Source organism: Camelus bactrianus, chromosome 2 (genome assembly GCF_048773025.1).
Source record: "Camelus bactrianus isolate YW-2024 breed Bactrian camel chromosome 2, ASM4877302v1, whole genome shotgun sequence".
Taxonomy (NCBI): Eukaryota; Metazoa; Chordata; class Mammalia; order Artiodactyla; family Camelidae; genus Camelus; species Camelus bactrianus.
Window position 1 is genome coordinate 45,455,353 of NC_133540.1, and position 18,457 is coordinate 45,473,809.

The 18,457-nt window shown below is 33.9% G+C and overlaps 1 protein-coding gene across 7 annotated transcripts in view; it reads left to right on the top strand.

The window, feature by feature from the left end:
• The window catches only part of MFSD8 (major facilitator superfamily domain containing 8), a 103,698-nt gene that overhangs the window by 69,491 nt on the left and 15,750 nt on the right, over positions 1–18,457 (top strand). For 2 of the 7 annotated variants that reach the window (XM_074378794.1, XM_074378791.1), the window contains 6 exons: positions 497–552; positions 3,787–3,895; positions 6,189–6,323; positions 8,998–9,101; positions 9,188–9,435; positions 11,587–16,555. In XM_074378794.1, the coding sequence (XP_074234895.1) occupies positions 497–552; positions 3,787–3,895; positions 6,189–6,323; positions 8,998–9,101; positions 9,188–9,435; positions 11,587–11,793 (859 nt within the window). In that variant the 3' untranslated portion in view covers positions 11,794–16,555. Of the gene's footprint in view, positions 1–496; positions 553–3,786; positions 3,896–6,188; positions 6,324–8,997; positions 9,102–9,187; positions 9,436–11,586; positions 16,556–18,457 lie in introns of those variants that run through there. The other 5 variants (XR_012511947.1, XR_012511948.1, XR_012511936.1 and 2 more) reach the window with 5 other exon arrangements.

An 18,457-nucleotide genomic window follows, 5' to 3' on the forward strand; every position in this document is an offset into this window, starting at 1 on the left:
TTCAAGGTTTGGTCTTGATTTACTAACTGTAAGTTTCTAAGTAGGGGAATGGCATGAAAGCTACATTTTAAGTAGATTAATGATTAGTATCAACCTTAAATACAGAAGTTGCTTGTAATGTTTCTCTCTTTTATGTATTAGAAGAAATTTTATGAAACTACTTTATATTCCTTTAGAGAGTTTATCCAAGAGTCCAGAAACAATCATAACTCATGTTAAAAATCATTGAAAAACTTAAAATACTGATTAAAATAGATTATTTATGCTTTTGGATGAATTGAGTATTTTTTCATCTTCTCTGATAATATAATAATTGTAACATATCTTTTAAATTTTATTGGTTATATCTCATTGGTAATAATTTTATTACTCAGAAGGCAATAAAAGAAACTATCAGAATGTGAAAAGATAGACAAGATAGCTTATAATAAATTAAAACCATTTATCTATTATACTAAGCCTTTCATGGATACACTATTTATGTTTTTCTTTTAAGAGAACATCGTGTGGATGACTCAGGACGACAGTGTAAAAATGTTAATTTTGAAGAAGGTACTATTAACCTGTTTGACTAAGTTACTATAATATTACAAAGTGTTTCTAATGATTCTGTCTGTTTGGTATTTACTTGGATTTTGCTTCTGAGGATAATACAATGGATAATTGGGGAAGATCTTCAAAGCTAAAAGTTACCTAAATTGATTTCTAGATAGTCATTTGGTGTTCATAATCGACAAGCTTAAAACCATTGCTAAATCTTATTTTCAAAGAGCCAATATCCTAAAATCCTTGAGATCTTTGAAATGATATCAGTATTTTGCTACCAAAATTACTTTGTATCTTTCTGTTTCAAGCATTTCTTTGTTCCCTTAATCATGGAAATAAGTATGGTTTCTCTTTTGTATTTTTATTCTTTTGGTATACTCTATAAATGCACATTTTTATCCTTTAGATCTTTCTCTGACTCATAAATAGGTACCCAATCTGGTAAGCAGGTATATTTTACTAAATAAAGCATTATTTAAATACCAACTATGTTCTTCTTGGGGAGTGTCCCCCTTGTAAAAAAAAAAAAAATGCATCTAGTCCTTGCCCTCAAGGAGTTTATGAAGTTGTGAAAAAGAAAGTGTTATTTTACCAAGTTTTTTGATAGCTATTTTATTTAATTTTCACAACAAAACTAGTGGAAGGTAAAGTTAAAAGTAGTAGGGTGGAGAGCAGAGTGGTGAGGAGCTCTAGCAAGTTTTGAAGTAAGGAGAAGTGTGACAATAGTCAGATTCCATGTGAGGCTAATCCAGATATGTGAAGGTTTGAACTACGGCAGTAACTGAGAATGGAGAAGGAATAGATATGAGGTTTTGAAGGTTTTTGACAGATTGGATAGGGAATATAAGGACTAAGGGAGTTGAAGATATCTGCCAGGTTTTGATTTTGGATAATTAAAAGTATGAAAGAGAACAAGAATTTAAGAAGGGATACTGGCTGAAAAGATAAAAGGTGATTTCAATTTGGATTAAGCCAAATGTAATGCTACATTAGAACAGTTGAAAAATTCCAGAGGTGTTTTTAATGTTAGCAATAGAGATCGAAGCTAGAGATACAAATTTGGGGGTCATCCAGAGGAAAGCAGTACAGCAACAAAGAGAGAGTGAGGGAAAAGAGGAAAGGAAGGGGTAAATAAATCAAGTGTGGCAAAATACAATTGAATCTAGGACATAGATATATAATGATATATTTAAAACTTTTCAAAATAAAAGACAGAAAGAATGAATGGTGAGGAAGTGCCAGCCGTGGGTATAAGCTCCTTTTTTGAAAAGGTGAAAACTAGGCTGCTAACTTAAAGGACCTATCAGGTAAAGGGAATGAGCTAGTTAAAGAGGATGAGGTTAAAGGGCAATAAGCAAAATCTTTCACAAATTGAAGGGGATTACCATCTAGATCCTTGCTTCTTTGACTTTAATGTGCTTACATAGTGCCTGGGAACCTTGCTAAAATGCAGGCTCTGGTTGAGTAATGAGGCCTGGGGTGAGGCCTGAGTGAGGAGAGCCTACATTTATAACAAGCTTCCACATGAGCTGATGCTACTCGTCTATGAACCACACTTTGAGTAGCAAAGACTTACAGTTATACCATTCAGTACTATAGCCACTAGTCACATTTGGCTATTTAAATTTATTGACACTAGCGACATTTCAAGTGCTCAGTGGGTATATGTGACTAGCAGCTGTATTAGACAGTACACAGAAAGAACCTTTCCATTATGTCAGTTCTCTTGGACAGCCCTGATCTAAAGCACAAATGAGAATTTAGAAAAGAGAGATCTATTTTCTTTCATAAGATTTCTAGGTTCTTCAAAATAATTTTAATAAGACAAAAATTATTTTTAAATTTCAATGTCTAGATAAAATATATCAGGTTTATTCCTATTATTAAAGATGTTATCATGGGATAAGGTTAGAATTTCCAATTACATAGTATTTTAATCAATATGCTAATGCAATATTTTCTTAAAATTCTTATAATTAGGATACCTAGTCAATCCCCGTGATTTAGGATGCAACATTTCTGAGTTTCCCCACCAAAGCTAGCACTGGGTGGAGGCTGCAGAAAACTAACCACATATGAAGTAAACTCCAGACTGACATGGGGCATTGTTGATATTCGATTCAAAGGAGTAAAGACTGACTTCTAGGTGGTGACTGAGATTCAGGGAGGCCTATCCAAATAACACAGGGCTCACAAGGACCAGAATCTACCTCAGAAAAATACCTGGACAAAGATGACCGGTTTTCTTTGTGTGATTAGAAAGGGAGGTCATAACATTGTCGAGTGTCCAAGGTGCTTAACTGCCCCCAAGTATAGCAGACTATTTCCGGACCTCACTTATTATTGGAGAAGGAACTTCTCCTGAAATATAAAGGCAGGCACTCATATAAAAAAAATACAGAAACTTACCGTGTCTTAGGAAAGTCACCCTGTCCCCGTTGCTGCTACACATACACTTAAAGATTGTATAAATGAATACATTCTTGTATTACTTACCTGGTTTACTCTGAATAAGTGGGTAAATTATAAAATAGCATGATGGGTATATATAAATACATGTATATGGCTTCATACTACTCAATTATATCAGATATGGCTTATATTGAGTGTATTACTTAACTACATAGTTAAGTGAATATACACATTTTGCCTTCCTAATTTATAAAACCACCATCAAATCTTGTTGGTTCTTAGCAAAAAATATAAATGATAACGTAAGGACTTAAAATTGTGGTAAAAACAAGGGTATTTACTAATACTAATTTCACATACCATTTCAAAATATGTATCCATTGAAGTGAATCACAGAATTAAGAAGTGATTTAATAAACTATTTGATGTCTTCATGAAGTCCTCATAAATTTAAAATTTAGGTAAGGTAGACAAAAATGCAACTGAAATTTAAAGCTCATGTATTTAGTTGAGATCATTTTATAGAATTCTATAAAAACACAGTTCTATTTTTCATTGAAAGACAACAAGTAGAAAATCTGAGTATTTCCTGTAGGTAGCAGAATTGAAGTGTATGTCCTGGGAAGAAAATTCACTTTACTTTTAAATGCCATTTAAAAATTATTTCTGTCATGTAAATTCCATTACTTTTAAACTGCTTCGAAGTGTAAAAAATGATTTTGAATGTTTAGTTGTTGAATTCGCTACATATAATTTTTACACCACTTAATAATGTTGTAAGAAAAATTGAATGTGTAAATAATGTAATTTTTCTTTTGTTTACTATAGCAAGTACAGATGAAATTCAAGCCCCTCAAGGAAATATTGATCAAGTTGCTGTTGTGGCCAGCAATGTTCTGTTTTTCGTGATTCTGTTTATCTTTGCCCTTTTTGAAACGTAAGTTTTATTTTGTTTTTACCTAAATTGTATTATGTAACCTGTTTTTCTTAATGCAGTATTAATCAAGCATACAGATGTTCTCAAAAACCTTATGTAAGGCATATTTTCCTTGTCATGATGTAAAAAGCATATATAAATTTTTTGCTTTTCAACTTGAATGTAGTTAATTTTAATTCTCTGCCTGTAATCTTAGTTCCTTATATTACTTCCATATAAAGGAATCTGTCTCACTAGTCTTTCTCCCCTTCCTCTGAGTTTTATGATAAATAACAGTTAGAAAACTTTAATTGTGTATTAATTTAATTAACTTTAAGCCAAATAGCTCCCTGTTTATGTATGCTGGGTTCAGTCTAGAAATTTTAACTCTGTTTAAGCCCTGATCCTGAAAAAAGCTAGCATATTACAAAATATCTGCCTTGTGTGGGCTTTGTTGACCATTAGTTATCATATGGCTTTTTAATTTTTAAAATACCTTTCCATTATATTATTAAAATAGTACAATCTTATAAATATTCCAAACACTACGACTGTATTTCCACATCCCCTCCTCTCCCTGGTGGTTACCACTGCTGATACTTCAGTGTGTATTTTTTTCCAACATTTTTTCTATGTAACTGTAAGTATTGGGGGGTGTGTATGTCCATTAAACCAACACAGAATATGTGATATTATCATTTGATAACTTGGTTTGTTCACTTGTCAAGATAATGTAACATTATTATGCCAGTACTTTTTTTCCCCAGCCCCATCCCGCCGCACCCCCTATTCAAGTACATTTTGTGCAGGATCTACTTGATTTTTTTTTTAAATAATTGAGATATGTGAAAGTTTTAGCTCATTTGGTTTTGGGGGGCATATATGTTATTATGGTAAATATACATAACATAAAACTTACATTTTAACTTTTTTTTTCAATTTTATGGGTATGATTTATTCTCTTGTGTATTTATTTGCCATTAATCCATGTTGAACTGTGTTGTTGGACATATGTTAAACTTTGAGTCTGCTATGATTCTTAGAGTTTTTCTGCCATATTTAATTTTTTTTTAACTGAGATAGAATTGGTATATAATAATATATTCATTTCAGGGGTACCATTTTAATTATCTTTAACTGTGCAATTCAGTGGCTTTAAATACATTCACAATGCTGTACAACCACCACTGCCACCCTTCCAGAACCTTTTCATCATCCCAAACAGAAGCGCTATACCCATTAATAAGTCCCCATTCCCCCTCACCCAGCCCCTGATTGCCTCTATTCTACTTTCTCTCTCTATGAATTTGCCTGTTCTAGCTACTTCATAAGTGGAATCATGCAAACTTCTGTCATTTGGTGTCTTGCATATTTCACTTGGCATGATGTTTTCAAGGTTCATCCAAGTTGTAGCATGTGTTAGAATTTCATACCTTTTATGGCTGAATAATATTCCATTGTATGTATAAACCAATTTTGTTTATCCATTCATCTGTCAGTGGAAATTTGGGTTATTTCCACCTTTTGCTATTGAAAATAGTGCTACTATTGGTATACAAGTCTCTGAGTCTTCGCTTTCAGTTCTTTTGGGTATATACGCAGAAGTGGAATTGATGGATCATATGATAATTCTATGTTAGCTTATTGAGGAATCACTGAACTATTTTCCAGAGCAGCTTATCTGATTTTAAAGTTAAAAATGGTGATGTTCCTTTTTTTTTTTTTTAAGAATGAATATTTTAATTCCTTTTTGTAGCAAGTTAACAGAAGGAGGTAGCAAGTAGTAAAAGAAGTTGGCTAGGAAGGAGACAGTCATATAAAGGAAGTATATCATTCAGAGGTAGGGAGAAGAATATGTACATTCAAAGATAGGTATGAAAGAGACTGAGGAAGAGAAAAAAAATCAGAACCAGAAGGTTCTAATAACTAAATAATAGTAACATGATTTCATTGGAAAGAGACCAATTTAAACCAAAATGAAACCATGATTTTTTAATTATATTAGAATGGTAGGAATTATGGTTGGTTGTTTTCATTTTCCTGTTTTTCAGACTTTTTGCAATGTGCATATGTTACTTATATAATTAAAATAAATATTTAAGAAATGTGAACAGCCAAACTAAGTGGCTTGTGTATGTAACAACAAAATGTCCTTAAACTGTGTTAAAATTTTTGTAGATGTGAATCTGGTATCACTTTTAAAAGGGATGCAGATTCTTAAATGTGTTGCTATCATTAAAGCTTTTGTTTCACCTTTAGGTGACAATGACTATGATTTAAAACAAAATAAAAATAATTTATTTGTTTTTCTTAGCATCGTTACTCCATTAACAATGGATATGTATGCCTGGACCAGAGAACAAGCTGTATTATATGATGGAATAATACTTGCTGCTCTTGGAGTCGAGGCAGTTATTATTTTCATGGGGGTAAAATTACTTTCCAAAAAGTAAGTCATTTGTCTTTGGCTTTATTTCAAGTCTTTTTTATAAAAGTGAAACACAAAACAGAGCTAACAATGCAAATGAATGTGTTAATAAAATACTGTAAAACTTTTCTCTCATTATGTACAGATTTAAAATTTATTAAGGGAGCCTATTTCTATACCATATAGTATCGTCTTTTGTAAAGTAAGTTATTTTACAAAGTAATTGTCTTTTAATGTGTCTTTTGTATACTATGTTTTATTTAAATAATTTCTATATTTTATGAAACATTTTCCTGCTGTGTGATAATACATGTTATGCACCAGGAAAGCGTTAATGATTAAGTCTGGAAAATTCTGGTTAAAATTACCAAACTTCTTTACTCTAAAACTTCTAAATCATCAGTATATATTTACTGTATCACCAGCATGACAAATAGAGTATGTAGCATTTCTAAAAGTTAATTGTAACTTTGATCTTGAGATTCTTCTCAAGAATCATTTCGTAGAAGTACAACTGTAAAGAACACACTATGAGGGAAATGCTTGTATAAAATTAAGTTCATCCACATAGTCTGAGGGACATTAGTTGACGAATTTAGATAATTCTAACAATTTAATTATTTCTAAAATATTTCTATAATATTGCAGAACTTTTGTATAAAGTTGTAAAGTCAATTAACAAATATTGAATCGGTGCTAAGGGCCAGGTGCTGTGGGAGTACTACAAAGTTTCCTGTCCTTACAGTGCCAAGTAGAGGGGCCAAGATACAGATGGAGACATAGACATAGATTCATATTCAAAGTTCAATAGTAGTAAATACATTACATGTTGTTACAGAAGTGGAGTGGTCCTGCTGATAGGAGTCCTTACAAGTTGTCCAATTCCATACATTCAGAGAGCTTGTATTCTACTAGGGGGAAAGCCAATAAATGCAAATGTGAAATCAGGTCATGGCAAGCACTATGAAGACTAGACCAGAGGAAGAGAACAAAAAAGTGACAAGGGCAGGGATGGGAGAGAGGGGACGTATTATTTTGATTGATTGCTCCAGGAAGGCAGCTGAAATGGAAGCTACATTCAAGCAGAGACCTCAGTGAAGTCAGAGAATTAACCATGCGGTGGCCTGGAACTCTCTTCCTCCAGAAGACTGAGTTTAAGGGACAAGCAGGAAAGCCATTTAGGCCAGGAGCAGAGTGAGAGAAATGGCAAATGGGAGAAGATCAGGTTGAAAAGATAGGAAGCTTTGTAGGTGTTCTGAGGCTGATGGAAGTGTTGGGTTTTGGAAGCCTTTGGTCTTGTTTGTATATTTCACTTTTTGTTATGGAAAATTTCTAACATACACAAAGGTGTAGAGAGAATCATGTACTGAATCTCTGATATCTGTTACCCAGCTTCAACATTATAAACCCTTGGACAGTCTGGATTCATTTCTATCTACGCCTACTCCACACTCCCCGTCCCGTACACCTGGATTATTCTGAAGCTGATCTTAGACATCATTTCATGTCATAAATATTTCAGTATGTATCTGTAAAAGTTTACAATTACATTACAACACATTACATTACAACATTATCATGTCTAAAAAAATTAGTAGTGATTTCTAAGTATCATCAAATATCCAGGGAGTATTCAAATTTTTCCATTGTCTCAAATTGTTTAAATTTGTTTTGTTTTATATTGTTTTATTTCACAGTACTCACTTGACTCAGGCTCTTATATTTCCTGAATCTCTTTTAATCTGTGGGTTTCTTTTCCATCTCTTCCATCTCTTTCTCTCTCCCTTACAAATTGAAGCGACCAGGATGTTTACCTGTAGTTTCCCACATTTTGGATCTTGCTGAATAAATCCCTGTGGTGTTTAATATTTGTTTGTTTAATATTTTCCTGTACTTACTGAATTTCTTGAAAATTGGCACTTAGATCTAGAAGCTTGATATAGTTTGAGTTCAATTTTTTGGCAAGAATGTTTTATAAGTGGTGGTATGTGCTTACATCAGGTGAAATGTTTATCTCTTTTTATGATGTAGGTGACCTTTGACCATTCCCCAAATCAGTTAATTTGTTAATAGAGCATTGCAAAATCCTGGTATTTTAATTCTGTCATTCCTTTATTTATTTGTTGAAATACTTTGAGTAAAGAGAGCCTTCCCATCACCAACTATTTGGTTATCCTGATGGTACACTTTTTATAGGAGACACAGGGTGATTTTTTCCTTTTATTCACTGATTTTTAAAATAATGAATTGTTTCCCTAACATCCTCTAAAAGTGACTGAGTATTTTATTTTAATATAGTATGGATTTATAGATTATAACATTTTTATGTGTTTCAAGTCATTGTCATTACTATTCTTTTTGGTGTTCATGTTGTCAAATTCTTGGCCAGCTTCATCAGATTGGCTCTGAGTCTTTTTACCATGATCTAGTAGTCACTGATAGCTTCTGTGCTTTCTGGTATGATTAGACGTTCAGGCTCATCTTGCACATTTTCTGTCCCAGATCTGAAATCAGCCAGTTTTTAAAGGAGTCCTGGTTCCTTTTAGTGGGAAATTATATTTTACATTCATATTAATTAGTATATCACTTAAAGTATCATGATATTATTTTATTTATAGTTTTAAAAATTCTAAAAGTAGTTAAACTGTGTTATAATGTTTCATTTTTAAATTACAGAGTTTCTGTTCTTTAACAGGATTGGCGAGCGTGCTATTCTGCTGGGAGGACTCATCGTTGTATGGGTTGGCTTCTTCATCCTGTTACCTTGGGGAAATCAGTTTCCCAAAATACAGTGGGAAGGTATAGCCATACATAATTCTATAATGTTAGCCCGTTATTCATCTAAAATTAAGAAGTAATACACTGTGCTGATTTTATTTTTACAGATTTACATAATAATTCAATCCCTAATACCACATTTGGGGAAATAATTATTACTCTTTGGAAGTCACCAAGAGAAGATCACAATGAAGGACCAACTGGTTGCCCAATTGAACAAGCCTGGTGCCTCTACACCCCCATGATCTATCTGGCCCAATTCCTCACATCAGCTGTGCTAATTGGAATAGGCTATCCATCCTGCAATGTTATGTCCTATACATTATATTCAAAAATTCTGGGACCAAAACCCCAGGTGAGTCAGTTACCCAGACATTGCAATTGTGTAAGATAAACTTGTAAGCACTCATGTTTATTAATACCATTCTCTATTTTCACACAAGCTGATTTAGGGGATTTTTATCATACTCAGCATTTTAAATTTAAAAATCCCACAACTTTTATAAAGTACTTATAGGATTTGACGGGGTAGGGTATAGCTCAGTGTTAGAGTACATACTTGTCACGCACCAGGTCATGGGTTCAATCCCCAGTACCTCTTAAAATAAACAAACAAACCAACAAACCTAATTACCTCTCCTTCCACCGCCAAAAGTACTTACAGAATTTGTATGCTGAAATTTAACAAAAAGTACTTTACATTAGAACTCAAAGGTGTTTTGAACTCAGACTGAGTTCAAGCATAAATTACAGAAACTCATTCTTAAAGTAGGCAACAGTTAACAAACCAAAACTGATAGGCAGATTTGGATCTAGACTTAATTTCATCTGGCCCTGAAGACAGTTATTAAGAGATGAAAACACAATGGTGTGAAAAATGCATTGCACTTATGTGTATTTTAAAGTTAGTTTTTATTATAAGAATTTTCATATTCATTAAGTAAAATTTAGAAAAAGTATAGAAGCAAAATGGAGAAAAATATCAATTACTACCAATGTTCTGATGAAATATATTTCTACTTCCAGTCTTTTATGTATGTGTATGTATGTCTAACACAAAAATAGGATTATATCATTCATACTATTTTATAATCTGCTTTTTAAAAAAATAACAATATGCTATAAGTATTCTCCCATGACATTTCATTTTCTTTTAGAGAATTATTTTTAATGGAGTCACATTTCATCTATGTATGTACCATCATTTATTCAGTCATGTTCCTGTTATTGTACATTTACATTATTTCTAGGCTATACTCTGACTTGTCTTTTTAGTACCAGTTATTTAAATGGCAACAACATAAAAATAGTATCTTCCTCTTTATAAAAATTAAACTGATAGTTTTATATTTTCATGGTAGGAATTAGTGTTTCTGTATTGAAATAAAGCAAAGAGAAAAAAATCTAATGCCAGTGTTTTTAAGCTGTAAGAATAGGCAAAACATTTTGGTAATTTCTGAGTTTCTTAATCTATAAGGTTATGTTTTCAGATTTCCAAAATCAAGAATAAAAGCATATTAATTTCAAAAACAATATATGATGGTTGTAATTCAAGTAACTTGAAGTATATATAGCAGAAAAGGAAGGCTCCCCTTACCTTCATCCTAAAATCAACCACTGTCTACTTCATTTGTACCCTTCAAGACATTTTTTATGCCTTTTCAAACATATCCACACTCATGCCTTTTTTAAAAAAGGTAAAATGGATTACATCTCATATACATAAACTTTTTTCTGCATCCTGGATTTTTTTGTTTGTTTGTTTGCTTAATATATACCATAGCCTTCTTTCCACGTCAACGTGTATAGACGTTATTCTCATTATAAGATCTTATTCTGTATAAGACCTTCTTCTTTTAAAGCAACTGCTTAGCATTCCATTTATTAAGTGTACCAGAATTTATTTAGTTAATCCACCATTGGCAGACAGTTAGGTTGTTTTCAGTTGGGGGATATTAAAAGTAATGCTGCACTGCACATTCCTGGGTAGATTGTATCGGCTATAGTTTTGGATACAGTAGTTGGAACAGTGACATTATGGTATAGTGGAAATTCAGCCAAATAAGGCTTCAAATCTCTTGGATAAGTTACTTGAATTTTCTGAGCTTTAGTTCCTCATTTGTTAAATGGGGATAACACCAATCATAGAAATTTGTGAACGTTGGAAATAATATATCGTAAAGCACCTAACACAGTATCTGGAAGATAGCAAATAGAAAATAAATGTTAGCCCTAAAAGGTAAATTAATAAGTTATACTGTTTCCAGGACTTCAGCAGACAATGTTTGTCCTTTTATGCTACTTTTATTATTCCTAACCTGAGAATTATCAAGTAAGTTTATTGTTCATTATTTGCTATATTTATAGAGAGGCACTCTATATTTAATTTAAAAATAACAGATGGAGAAAGCGATTCTTGTGAATTTGTCATAGTTTGCTAATAGTAGCATCATCCTTGTTTTAAAAATAACTACACCTAAGTATCAATCTGCTTTTCCCCTCACAGGGTGTGTACATGGGCTGGTTAACAGCTTCTGGAAGTGCAGCACGGATTCTTGGACCCGTGTTCATCAGCCAAGTGTACACTTCCTGGGGCCCACGGTGGGCCTTCAGCCTTGTGTGTGGAATGGTTGTGCTTACCATCACACTCCTGGGTGTGGTTTACAAAAGACTCATCGCATATTCCATACGGCATGGAAGGAGTCAAGAGTAACCTAGCTGAGACTAGGATGGAATGTACTTGCTGTGTGAAACTTTCTCTTCTAAGGCTCAGCTAGACTATTGCTATGAGTCAGTTTCCTAAAGTCAGGTTGCAGATACTGTATATTTTGAATAACCAGAAAATATGTTGAATAACACAGGGCATTCTATGCTTAATTGTGAATAGCAAGATAATGTAAAAATTCTGGATCATAGTTTTCTTATCTCAAAAAAGAAATAGTCTTCATATAACATTTTCTTTGGGTGGCATGGACTCATGAGTGAATAGACAATGGTCTACGAATGTGAGGTTGTAGTCTTAATTCAAACTGCAGAGGTGTCATTAAAGTAATGAGAGACCGTCTATGCAGTAAAACCATAAGGACAGTTCTGTATGAATTACCTGTAATAGAATGAAATTATAGAAATTGTTTACCTAAATAGAGGTACTTTTATTCAAATGTACCTCCTTTTTGTTAATTTAAAAATGCTTTTTGTTATTATCAAGTTTTCCTTATGAAGCAAAATTATGACTCTTATATTTTCCACTTACCATTCCTGCCATCCTGCCTTGACTTCTATAAGTCATTAGTTTTAATACTACACTTACTGTCTTCCTTTAGTTCAGGATCTCATTGAGTAACCCCTAAATTAATGGATGAGTGTGAGTAATGTTCATATTTGAGCAATAAAGCAGATTAAGAGATCAGGACGGATTTCACTACCTTAGGTAGGGATAACTTACTTTTTTTCTTTCAAGTCCTAATAAATAATTCACTTTAGAAACATAAGCCAGGTATGTGTTATTGTATACATATGTTGAACAGAAAACTGTTAAAATTATTGGCATTTTTCAATTCCCTTAAATTCTAGAGAAAAACCATTTATTTACTTTTCCTATCTCTCGGTACTGGGAAGACGCAAGTTTTCAATCTGTGTCAGCATAGCTACTCAGAACTGCAGGCCATGACAGTCCCTGTCTAATCAGTATTTGAGATAAAATGGCTTTAATCTGTTTACTGAGTTTACTAGAAGTTGGCTAAATCACACTTTCAATGTATACATTTCTACCTCTGCGTAAGCTGAATGCTGCTAATAGGGACTAGTACAGAACTATTTATATGGATAATCAATATTACCCCAAAATGTAAAAATATTTCTAAATACTTTTCCAAATGTTTCCTACTGTAAGATATACATATTTTCAAATCTGAGAGTAAACACTATAATCTGCACTTTATACTAAGTTTGCTGTACTTTTTTTTGTTGGGGGGTAGCTTGAGTATCAGAAATTTATTACAGTTCTGGAGGCTAGAAGTATGAGCTCAAGGTATCAGCAAGGTGGGTTTTGTTTGAGGCCGCTCTCCTTGGCTTGTAAATGGTTACTTATTCTCTGTGTCTTTTTGTTTGTTTTCCCAGCTCTATGGAGATATAATTGACATATAACATGGATAAATTTACGGTGTACAACATGTTGATTTCATACACTTATATATTGCAAAATGATTACCATATTAGAGAGCTCTTTCCATATTCCAGGTAATGTGCAATGTACTGTTTAATTCTCATAGCAGTCTTATAGGGTGAAGATGTTTTACAGATGAAGGAACAGAGGCACAGAGAAATTAAGGTACTTGTCTCAGTAACAGTCTATCTTCAAAGTCTACATTCTTTTTTGGGGGGTTGGGGGAGGTAATTAGATTTATTTATTTATTTATTTTTAGAGGAGGTACTGGGGATTGCACCCAGGACCTTGTGTGTGCTAAGCATGTGCTCTACCACTTGAGCTATATCCTTCCCACAAAGTCTACATTCTTTACTGTTTTTTTTCATAGTGATGAATTAGCCCATCAAGTTGCAGGAGCAGTCACTTAAATGCTAATTGTAGGGTAAATTAAAAGTTACTTATACCAGTGACTCCTATTAGCAGAAATATTTGAGAAACATAATTTGAAGCTTATTGACTGGGGCATTTATCTTAGCTTAATAGTTAGACTGTTTCCATGCAAGAATATGACAGAGAAGTTTCCCAACTTCTGAAGATTTATAAAATTTTATAAAATTCAGATAAAACTGTAACCTTGGAAAAATGACTGCCACCTTCCTTTTTATTGAGAGTACTTTCTTCTCCAGAGGATTACACCAACACACATCTTGGCACAAAGGAAGTGACATGGGGTGGAGGAGAGAGCAGTGAGGTAAAGTTTGAGGAGAAAAATCACCTGGTTGAGATCTTGAGTTGACAAGTTGAGTATAAGTTGAAAAAGATGATAGGATACCTTAAGTATAAAAAAACTTCTAAAAATTACTATTAAGAAAAGACATGTTTTTAAAAATCTAAACTTATACTTGATAAGAAAAAATGATTTTCATAGTTGAAGGGATTTATAACTTCATAAAGTGTTTCTATGTGACCTTGTTAAGCCTGGCTACATTGAAAAATAAACTCCAGTTCTCTTGCAGTGAATTGGAGGAGTGAAGTAAATCTGTATGTTATTTTTTGTTTTGGAGGAGATAAACTACTTATCTGCATCTGTTGAGATGCATCATTAAGAATACATAACTTATTTTGGGTACCATTTTTAACTATTCCAGACTTATTTGTAATTGAATGTATCTTACATTGTGATTGTATATTTTCTAATAAACAAGATTATTATATATTTGTACCTAAAGCCTTAAAAGATTACTTATTCATATTTATCCTTTAAATATATATTCAAGGGGCCCAAGTATGCACCAATCACCATGCCACTGCGGGGAGCGGAACAGTAAACACAATACACAAAGCCCCTGCCCTCATTAGACTTACATATTGGCAGGAAAGTGAGACATTAGTCAAATGATAACACAGATGATAATGCTCAAGGAAAGGGCGATGAAAGAGAGGTGTAGGGAGTAATGAAGGCGATGTAGCTGAATGGGAAAGTCAGGGAATATTTTTCTAAGAAAGTAATGATTTAACTAAGGCCTGGTGGAAGAGAATGGTTTAGATTGGTGGAGTGGGACAAGTGCATTTCAGGTAGAAGGCATGATGTGTGCAAAGCCCTGGAGGTGGGAAGATGTTGGGGCTTTCCCAGAACTAAAAATAGGTCCAGGGTGGCTGGAGTATAGTGATTGAGAAAAAGTTCTGTTAGTTGAGGCTATGGAGAGACAGTTCAAGACCTTTAGGCCTCAAGCATTAGGACTCCTCTGGTGGCAAGTAAGAGTTAGGTATTCTAACTCTGTGCATGGTTGGAGCTAGGAATCCAGATAATGTCATCAGGACTCTGTTTTTTTCTTTTAGTTCAACATACCTCTGTTTGACTTTATTTTTAGGCACTCTTCATTTTGTGACAAGATGGCCGCTGACAGCCTCAAGCTCGCAATACCTTTATAGCTCACAGTTCTGGGGAAGAATGGCTCAAGCAGAAGTATCAGAAAAGGCTCCAAAAGGCTCCAACTAGCCAAGTTTAGCGTACATACCCATCCTGGAGTCTACCAGGTGGGCAGGGGATGGATCCAGGCCTGGATCACACATCTATTCTGGGAATATAGTTGTGTGAGGGAAGAACTCTGTCAGAATCATCTCAGTTACGTAGAGTAAATAGTTTTATAACTGGGTGGAGAAAAGCAGGTTCCACCAAAGGCAGGTTACCTGAGTTGACATAGATACTTATCCGCTGTACCCTACACCTCTCAACTGTTTTCACATGATCATAATCATAGAAAATATTGTGGAAAATGGATAAAGCTACTTATACCCAGCTTTTTCAGTCAACACAGTCCGTACCAGTGATCTTGGAGCACTAAATGGATCAATTTTCCATTTACAAATGTAACCCATTTGTGATATACCAATGTTAGGAAGAATGTTACTATAAGCACTTAAGTATTTTGGACTTTATTTAAGAGAAATAGGAAGGTATTTAAGGTAACTTGGACTCTAAAAAGAAACCTGGGCTCCTTGTAGAAGTGGCTGATTCCAGGTGTGGGGCAAAACGAGCCTACATCTAGTGCCAGAAAGCAAGGGAGTTTATTAAAGAAGTCTTTCCAAAGGGACACAGGAGTCAAATAAAGGGACTTCTAGTAGCCAAAAATGGGGCAATTAAAGCACTGAAAAGAATATCTGCAGTTGATTTAAACACATCAACTGTGTGGAAAATCTATGAGTTCAAAATGATACTAAAAATAAGATAACTGGCCACCTTTGGAGGTTGCTAGGATTTTAGCTCTTTATTCTAAAAAACAGAAAATAAGGAGGAAGGGTATATAGCTCAGTAGCTATGGTAGTGTGTGTGCTTAGCATGCATGAGGTCCTGGGTTCAATCCCCATTACCCTCATTAAACAAACAAACCTAATTACCTCCCACTACCCCACAAGAAAAACCCATTAAAAACCAGAAAATAAAGACTCAAGCATCTCTTCTGCCTATCTAAATTTCAGGGTAGTCAAATATTGATGAGGTAAAGTTATTTTCTATAGTATAATCCAAACTACTAAATACAAAAGGATTAACAGAATTAGAAAAATTCCCATTTAGCAACCGTTAGTGAAATAATAGATAGGGACAAGAATCATCAGTGAATGGCAAAAATACTAGGTGGAAGATTAATGAGGAACTTTCTAAAGAATGGATGAGGCTAACAACACTTGAACCCACTGTTCATTCTTAACATCATTAAAAATGGGTAAGTGGTATGTGCCTCCTGATTTGATGCAGCAGGAAGTACTCAGTACAGCCTATGAAAGTGTTCCTGCCAGAAAAAAAAAAAAAAAAAAAAAAAAAAAAGAACCAGAATCTAATCAAGCCTATAGATGTAAACTATCAGTTTACAGGAAATACAAAAGATAAGTAAATGCCACCACTAGTAAGTAATCATCTAAGCCCAGAAGGTGATACATTCTATAGACAAATGGTTCAGTTTCTTAAAGTTAAACAAAAAATTGGCATAGAAAAAATAAAAGTTGAGAGATCAGAAGTCATAGATGAAAAGAAACTTCAGAGATACGTAAATCAAATGCATTACAGAGATCTTATTTTTGATCTTCTTTTAAGTCAAATGTAAGAATACTTTTGAGGCAATTGGAGAAATTTGAAACTAGACAACATTAGATGATATTAAGGAATTGTTAATTCTGAGATGTGTTATAGTTATACTTTTTTAGGTCTTTATCTGTTAAAGATATTAAAAAATTTATGATAGAAATTATATATCTGGGATTTGCCTCAAAATACTCCAGTGGGGGAAGGATGTCAGTAGGATAGATGAAACAAGATTGGCAAAATATTTGCTGAAGTTGAGTGGGAGCTACGTGGAGGCTCCTTATATTGTTATATCTGTACTTTTTTGTGTTTTTAAATTTCCACAATTAATTTAAAGTTAATAATATAATCAGCTTTGTCTTTTAGAATAAGCTGGCCGCAGTGTGAAGTATAAATTGGAGTGGATGTGGAGGACATTTATCATGTTTGTAGCCACTCTTCCCAAAGACCCTTCCACATTTGAGAACTTCTCATGTTGACCTTCTCCTCTTAGATAGAAGCCAAAATGCATTCACTCTCTCTCTCTCATCTACCCTTGCAGCCAGGGCATGAATTTGTGTTTCTGGCTCTGCCAGTACCTGCCTCCAGTGTGAGACTTGCTAAGGAGTGGAGCAAAAGTGAGCAACATGAGCAAAATTGATTTTGGCGAGGGAGCAAGGTCAGTGGCTTAAATTTTGGAGAAAGCAGTGGCACAGCTCCTGGAACCTAGTCCCACAGCTTCATCAGCATGGATGTGGGATCTGTGCTGAGCCAGGGTTGGTAGGGTGTCTTTTCTGGGGCAGCTCCTGCATTGTGATCCAACCATTGTTCCTAGGTGCAAAGCCTGAATCTCTATCCCTCCTAGAGTCTATGAGCTAATATCCTTTAATAAATACATTCTCTGCATAAACTACCTAGGTTAGATTCTGATGTTTGCAACTACAAAACCATGACTGATAAAGGAGGCAAGAGTAGATGCTTGGAGACAAGCAGGTTATTGCACTAGTTCAGATGAGGTATGTTAGTGACTTGGATTGGGGCAGTGAAATTTGGAATTAAAAGCATATAAAATATATTTTAGAGGTAGCCTGGCAGGATAAGTTGGTGATTAGATGAGGTAAAAGAATATGTTAAGAATGATTTCCAGGATTCTGACAGCAGCAAGTAATGCAGATGCCATTTACTGGATTAAATACTGAGCAGGAAAAGGAAGAGTGCAGTTGAACTAAATAACGTTCTTATAGACAACAAAGGAATGCCAGATATGCCCACAAGACAGATAAAAATGGAATGTCATTATAAAATGAACTGAAAGAAATAATTTTAAGTCATGGAAAATTGAAAAAAATGACAAATTATAATTTGAAAAACTGAAAAGTGCAAAAAATTTTCTGAAATGGAGAAATAATAGGAAGATATGAAAATATTGCTGGCAGAGTTCAGGAAAAGAATAAGAAACTTATAAGGTGCCACAGACTACTTCATAAGGGAGATTGAAGATGGAGGAAAATTAAAATAACAGAAACAACAGATAAAAATGATTTGGAAAAAGTGATGGATATAAAAATTAGGCACAGATTATTTAACATACATATTGTAGAAGCCCTTAAAGAAGACAACCAAAGCAATAAAACAGAACAAATTCTAAAAACTATAATTCAAGAAACATCT